The sequence below is a fragment of the Arachis ipaensis genome, chromosome B05, assembly GCF_000816755.2.
Source record: "Arachis ipaensis cultivar K30076 chromosome B05, Araip1.1, whole genome shotgun sequence".
Lineage (NCBI taxonomy): Eukaryota > Viridiplantae > Streptophyta > Magnoliopsida > Fabales > Fabaceae > Arachis > Arachis ipaensis.
Window position 1 is genome coordinate 4854139 of NC_029789.2, and position 7404 is coordinate 4861542.

General features: G+C 36.0%; 2 protein-coding genes across 4 annotated transcripts; one reads left to right on the forward strand and one right to left on the reverse strand.

Annotated features, from left to right (window-relative positions):
• LOC107642597 lies at positions 862 to 5371 on the forward strand. Of its 3 annotated transcripts, XM_021122876.1 has the most exons (8): positions 862 to 1209; positions 1556 to 1644; positions 1789 to 1864; positions 2201 to 2250; positions 2342 to 2677; positions 3041 to 3082; positions 3201 to 3315; positions 4932 to 5371. In XM_021122876.1, exons 1-8 carry the CDS (start codon positions 1074 to 1076, stop codon positions 4988 to 4990), a joined length of 903 nt encoding a protein of 300 aa, XP_020978535.1. In that variant the 5' UTR covers positions 862 to 1073; the 3' UTR covers positions 4991 to 5371. The 3 variants fall into 3 exon arrangements, with proteins under 3 accessions (XP_020978535.1, XP_016201479.1, XP_020978536.1); XM_016345993.2 differs by lacking the exon at positions 4932 to 5371 and having other exon boundaries at positions 3201 to 3433; XM_021122877.1 differs by lacking the exons at positions 862 to 1209; positions 4932 to 5371 and adding an exon at positions 1248 to 1344 and having other exon boundaries at positions 3201 to 3433.
• LOC107642599 (vegetative cell wall protein gp1) lies at positions 6385 to 7260 on the reverse strand. The gene has a single exon (XM_016345996.2). The coding sequence runs from the start codon at positions 7149 to 7151 to the stop codon at positions 6639 to 6641; it is 513 nt and encodes a 170-aa protein (XP_016201482.1). The 5' UTR covers positions 7152 to 7260; the 3' UTR covers positions 6385 to 6638.

Consider the following 7404-nt stretch of genomic DNA (forward strand, 5'->3'; position numbering starts at 1 on the left):
GCCTAATAATATCATAAATATTTATTTATTTTCATAATATAATTATATTTTAGTAAAAATTTATATAAAATTATCTTTCAATTATAATAAGATTAATAATTCTCAATTATCAACTTTATATAAACTTTATTCTCAATCATGTGAATTTTTACCAGACATACTTTGTCTACGTGTATAATTTTATGAAGAGTAAAGTATCGTTTTTGTCCTCAACGTTTGGGGTAAATCTTATTTGTGTTCTTAACATTTAAATCGTCCTATTTGTATTCCTAACATTTGTAAAAGTGATTCAATATTATCCTGCTGTCAATTACACATCATGAGCGCTTTAGTTTGGGTTTTAAAAATCTCTTCTTAAAGTTAGAATACAAATGTCTGGGATAGAATCGATGATCTACTTCGAAAAATAGCTCATCAAATGTTGAAACTAATTCCTATAACATTTACATAATTCACTTTTCTAGGGACATAATTGAATCTAAACACAAATAGTGGGTATAATATTAAAATCGAACACATCCAAGTGAGATTTAATTGAGAATGAATACATCAAAGTGAGAATAATTGAAAAATATAATCTGATTTGTTAGTATTATTGATAGTAGAATAACCTTGAATCACTTTTATAAACGTTAAGGATACAAATAGAACGATTTAAATATTAGGAATACAAATAGAACTTATCCCAAACATTGGGGACAAAAACGATACTTTCCTCTTTTATGAATATATGATATGCAGCTGAATATGGTGAGTTGGTGACTGACTATTTAGTAAAGTATAGTGGGCCAGTATGGGCTAGGTTCATTTTTAATTAACAATGAAGGCCCAAAATAAAATAGGCCCAACCCGTACTATTGTTAACGGAGAAATTCCGGTGCAGCGTTTCCTACCAAGTTTGACGTTCAGTTCAGAACTTGAGATACAAACCTCACTTGATGTCAGTTATGTTAGTTCGGATGGCATTTCATGCGTATTAGGAAGGGCCTCCCGGTAATTTCACCCCTCCGATGATGCGGGGGGAAAATTCTGAAGAAAGATTTTGACAGAAAGCAAAGAGAGCTTGTGTAGGAATGGATAGTAGAAGGGGTGAAGAAGAAGAAGGGTTTAGATTTGAGAATCCGTTTACTTTGAAGGTGGGTCAAGTGTTCACCGGTTTTGGAATCGGATGTGGAGTAGGAATCGGCGTTGGTCGCCCTTTAAATCTAGGTAACCTCCTCCTCCTCCTTCTTCTTATTGTCATTCTTCAAAGAATCGCATTCACATTGTACATCATGGACTTGGGACGCTTCTTCAAACCCAAGAATGACCAAAACCCTACTCACTCTTCTCCCAATAAACCATGTATCTTTTATTATTATTTTAATTCCCCTACTTTTACTCTTATGATATTCGTATTTGTTTTGGTTTTTTAAAGTTGAGTGAGTCAAGTACTAGTAGCAGTTTTTTCACATTTATGTTCTGTACTTGATAAAGGCCTAATGCATATCTATTCAATCTTTATTAATTGAGAAATGTTACTAGAGAGCTTTATTGTTACTATTGTTTGGTGTAGCTGCAATACCAATGTTGAATCAAGTGATGAGTGCAACCAGAGGTGCAACTGATGCATTCTCGGGTGTTACCAGGCATTTTAATACCTCTGTAAGTCAGAATTCGCCATTTCATGTTTAAAGTTGCATTCTTATTTTGATCTTACTTATCTTTCTTTTCTCTCTTGATGGTGGAGCAAGGAGTTTAAATTGACCTGCTTCTCTCATCAAATATTCGTTTCTCATATTTACACAGTTGAAGAAGTTGGGAGCTAAGAATATTGAAGTCGGTGTTGGATGTGGAGTTGGTTTTGGCCATGGTTTTGGAGCTGGTATGCCATATGTGTTAAAGTATTTCTGCTGCAAAATATTGACATAGCATGAGAAAATCGATATAGCAAATAAACTTCAATGCTAACTTGTACGTTCATATCCATGGTACACTAAGAATGAAACTGAGGGAGCAGAATACTTTGTTATGAATTGCCTTGAGATGCTTTAGAATGCAAGGCTAGACGCAAGTATTGAGCTTCAATGAAACTTAGCTATCCTATGTTTATTCCAGGCCAAAATGGATTCTTCTTGTTAATGTTACTTCACAGAGACTTTCCATGTTTTATACTTATTCTTCAATTCATTGCTGAGTTTGTACCTATTTGTTATGGCAGGCGTTGCCGTGAAACCAGGGGTGTTGAATCAAATTCAATCTTGTGTTATGGTACGTAAAATTTCTGTCTTCTCAAAAGTGTTGTTCTGTATTTTGTCCATTATGTATTATATATATAATGTTTCCAATCTTAATTTGCTAGGTAGCAATGACAAAGATGATGATGAAGCTTGGTATTGTTCCCAATTTACCCTTCAATCCGGGTGCATTTTCAGCGTCCTTTCAAAGTGGTATAAACATGGTCGATAAAAACCAAATTTCACCAGCAAGCACGATGCAGCTGGCAGGTAAACCAGCGGATCAAGTTACTCAGGGTCTTGCAGGGTCCCAATCTATGCAAATTGGCTCAGCTTTTGAAAGTACTACCATTAAAGGAAATGCAATTGACCCTAAAGTTGGCAGCCGAACCGAGAAGGTTATTAGCAACTTTCTGCAAAATCCATTGCTGAAAGGGGAGGAAGGAGGACTTGATGAATCGGTATGCACTCGTTTCCATATGTTACCATTAGGTGTTATATGCCTTGTCTTGCATTTGATAAAACTTTCTTTTTTTTTTTTCGAAACTTGATGAGTAGCATCAACCTATTTATGTTTTATGCCCCTTGCCCTGTACTTTTATCATCTGTTGGATTAAACTACACATGCCATTCTTGCTTCCATGTTTTAGAGCAATAAATGAAGATTAGATAGTGTTTCTTTATATGCACTTTTGAGATATCTTTGGTAGTTTAGTACATACCTTCCAATTAGATTAATAATATGCTGTTATTGGAAGTCTTGTCCCTTCTCTACAATAATCACACCTTTAAACTTTTTCTCGTGATCTTTCTCTTTGTTATAGGGGGCTGGACGCCTGCAGTCGGAGAACAATGTACTTCAGATGGTAATTTTTCGTTCTTTGTAATTGGTGTTAACGACCATACTTAGATTATCAACAGCTAACCGGTCGTTTAACCATTTCAATTGTTTTGACTTTATTTTATTTTATTTTATGGATTTAGGTCTTGAAACACCAAAGAATCATTGAAGAACTTGTGGAGGAAAATGAGAAGCTTCGACAGATACTAGTGGAGGACCTGAAAGTACCACCAAGCAAACTTGAAGCAAATTCTGCAGGTAGAATTAGAAATGAGTTGCCATGTACTAATTGTTTTGAGTGCAGAAGAAAACAAAGAAAAAGAGTAGGTTGAGAATAACTTACTCACCGTGATACACATTTACGGTTTTTTTTTTTTAACTTTTGAAAGAGTTACGAAATGAATTAGTGGATAGATTATAAGCCCGAAAAGAGTATCACATTTTAAATTGGATCACCATAAGATGCTACATATTTAGGTAGCGTTTGTTTTGAGGTACTGAGACAGAGACCGAGAGATTGAGACTCAGTATCATGTTTGTTGGTTCAGAGACTGGTACTAAAATTTCTGTCTCTTCCTAAAATTTCAGTATTTCAGTATCTCCAAAAAATAGAGACACAGGGGACTAAAATTTTTAGAGATGGAGACTAAAATTTTAATAACATTTTATACTTAAAATATCCTCATTTCAATTAATTAATTCCAATTTTACCCTTTGTACAAATTAAATTAGAGTTTCATTCTTGTTTTAATTTCTGTCTCCCACTTTGCACCAAACAGAATACTGAGATTTATTTCAATCTCTATCTCTTAGTCTCTGTATCTCCACCAAACGCTAGTAAGGAATTTTCATGATAGCATATTATAATCTCCTCCCAAGAAAAGTGAACAAATGGCCCAGCAAAACTATTTTTGGAAAATTTAAGAAGGATCGGTACTGGTTACTCTAACTCGGCCGCATATGTCTCTATTTTTATTTTATTTTAGTTTTTTGGTCGTGTGTTTTTATTTCATTTTATTTCTGGTTTATTACCGAGCTTAGGCCCAACAAAGACTTGGAGAACTATCATTCTATTTTGAAAATTTCAGATTTTGTGGCCATTTGCGTTTTATTTTTAGTGATTAGAGTAAGGTGACCTTTTGTCTAGGCTAGGGCTGGCAATTCATATCCTACCCGCGGGTACCCAACCCGGTCCAACCCGTTCGGGTAGGGTAGGATACCCTACCCGCTGCGGGTAGGGTAGGATACGGTCCGAGTATGCCTGCGGGTAGGGTAGGGTACGGGTTTAGGGTGTACCCTACCCTACCCTACTCGCACCTCAAATATAACACATATTTTATAAAAGTTAGGTATATAGTGAAGGAAGTGAGAGTTAAACCCACAACCTCTCTTATGTAATGACTTACAATAAGTGAACAACCACTAAACTAGTTAGTTAATTTAGTAATTTAGAGCATTAGTTTGTTATTTTTTATGTTATTAATATGTATAAAATTTGAAATGATTGAATTTTATATTTACTTTGAAAAAATTTAATATTTCTGCGGGTAGGGTAGGGTAGGGTTTAGAACTTTAGGGTGCGGGTAGGGTTAGGGTTGAGAGATTCTTAACCCGCGAGTAGGGTAAGGTAGAGTTTTAATAGAATTTTCAACCCGCGGGTAGGGTTAGGGTAGGGTATTGCCAGCCCTAGTCTAGGCTCGACAAGAGATTTTAATTAACGATAAAAGAAATTAACACATCTTCGTGAAAAAAAATTCAATAAAATCTTAAAAGTAGGTTACATAAAATTTCCATACAAAGAGATATGTTCTGATAATAGAAGAAAAAAATTCTTATAATTAGGTTATATAATATTTTCATACTTGTGTTTGCAGATCGTAACGTACCCAAGTCCAAAGGAGAAAACAATAATAGAAAAAAGGGAGAGAAGTAACCAAGAGTAAAATAAATGGTCCACGCTTACCAAATATAGGAACTGGTTCGTGTATTACTATACTCAATAACAAGTCTTATTACGACGTGGTATGCAATATCTGTGCCTAATTAGTAATGGACATCTACCTTATCTTTTCTTTTTAATTGTGTATGTGATGTAGAACATTCCATCAATAATTGTAGAAAATTAATTTTTATAGTGCTGATCGTTGATCCCTTTTGTAAGTAACTAATAATAAAAGGCAAAAGGAGAAAATGCTAGTGCTTGATAAGTTTGCACTTACATTGGTACACACAAGTTTTATGCCCACAAGTCATAGCGTAGGAATCTAATGCTTTATTTGGTGTGGTACTAAATTCTCTCCCCTTTTTGTTTTGTTGGTCGCCAAATTCTCCCTTTGTATTTTGATCAGAAATGAATAAGTTCTTGAGCTTTATGGCACCAAGGACCATTTATATGGCTACAGCTAGAATTAGTGTGGTTGTTTCAGAAGAATAAGTAAAAGTCTAAATGCTTTGATTTCATTGTGTCAAAAAAGTGAAGTATGAGGAACGGGTGCCAAGGACAGCGTGTCCTTCTCTAATGCTCCCCTCATTATATGGTGTTGACTGTGTCAAGAGTTTGTATTTGTATTGTATTCAACAAAATATAATGGCCACATATTCGGATTGTAAATCAATCAACACTCACTCCTCTAAGGTGTGTGAGATAATAATAATAATAATAATATGAATGTGACTAAATTCATGTAGAGACAGCTATACAGGCAGATAAAGGTCTTCAATCAAAGCTATAATATAATTAAACGACGATCAATATCAAAAAAGGGAATTAGATTCATCAGAAAATCGTGTCTTCTAAAATCATTTTCCTTGGATACCCTTTAGTTCAGACTATCTGAACCCTAGTTTTAATCTGATCTCTTTTGTATATAAGTTCCATCAAGTAACATTTTTTTTTACCACAAAGAAAGCCGCATCAATTATGAGGCTCTTGTTATTCTTGGAATTCCATTATGATGAGCACTCACAAAATTCCAAAAGCATAACTGACCTTTGAGCGTTCTTTAATCTCTTCCACATGTTGCTCTCTTAAACAGCTATCTCTACTACCACCTAACCTTTTTCTGCATCTCTCATTCCCCACCACCACCACCAATTGCACCTATCCCATTACTCTCTTATCTCTCTTGTATTTACACACCAACAACAAGGCTTCAGTTAACAACATTCATCATTATTTAACTTCCAACTACACACACACTCCCAATACAGATCCATGTTTTACACTAATTACTAGGTATATGTGAATGTATGTCATGCCATTGACTTGACTCAAAAGACTTACGTTTTGTGTTGTCAAGTGTGAATAATATTAGACATTAGAAAACATAAATAGAAATAATGAGATCTCTCTTATTGAGTGAGCTACAAAATGCTACAATGTGACAAGTAACATAAATAAATACACACACATGTCTGTTATGTAAATAGATGCTCATCCTCCCAAACAAATCAACAATGAAGCACTCAAAAATCATAAACCAAATCTATGAAACAAGAAGCTAAAAGGGATGGGAAGGAACGAGTGTAAAACTAGAGAGAGAAGGAAGAAGCTACAACCAAGTACACACCATCCTTTCTCTTCAAGCAAGAAGCACTGCACCACCACCCAACAATGCTGCTACCATCACCAAGCTGAAGCTGCTTCCATGAACAAACGCTTTGTTTGAGCTTGGGGACTTCGGAGGCGCTCCGGTGGATGGTGACGGTGATGGTGATGGTGACGGTGACTGTGACGATGACGGCGTGGGAGATGGTGGAGAGTCTATGGATGGTGATGAAGCAGGGGAAGGAGCAGAGGCTGAAGGAGGTGTTGACGTCGTGAAAGATGGGCTTGGGCTTGGGCTTGAGGAAGTTGGAGTTGGGCTTGACGTTGGTGGGGGCGGTGAAACCGGTGGTGAGACCGGAGATGTGGCAGGTGGTGGAGGGGTGGTGGTGGGGGCCACTGGTGAAGCTGGCGATGGTGTTTTTGGTGTTGATGGTGAGCTCTTGGGTGAAGCTGAAGGTGAAGGTGACGGAGCTTGTTGCGCTGTGGACATTGTTGCCACCAGAGTTATGGACATAGCTAACACAAGCATGGCACGTGACAGTGCCATGGCTGAACAGAAACCGAAACCGAAGAAGAAGAAGAAGAAGAAAACAGAGAAACAGAGACAGTGCTGTTCTGTTTTTTGATAGAACAGAGGAATGAGAATGGGGTTGTTATTGTGATTGATATATAGTAACAAATAATAATAATAATAATAATAATAATAATAATAATAATAATGATATAAGAAAAGTGAGAAGGAATGAAAGGGCTTATTATTATTTTATTTTATTTTTTTTTTGGGGGGGGGGGGCCGTGAA

Bases quoted from the DNA above. Each gene is read 5' to 3' on its own strand.
- LOC107642597 (XM_016345993.2), top strand. From the start codon at position 1,074: ATGGATAGTAGAAGGGGTGAAGAAGAAGAAGGGTTTAGATTTGAGAAT. The intron at 1,210-1,555 runs GTAACCTCCTCC...TGTTTGGTGTAG, and splicing joins TGGTCGCCCTTTAAATCTAG to CTGCAATACCAATGTTGAAT. The intron at 3,083-3,200 runs GTAATTTTTCGT...TTATGGATTTAG, and splicing joins AGAACAATGTACTTCAGATG to GTCTTGAAACACCAAAGAAT.
- LOC107642599 (XM_016345996.2), bottom strand. From the start codon at position 7,151: ATGGCACTGTCACGTGCCATGCTTGTGTTAGCTATGTCCATAACTCTG.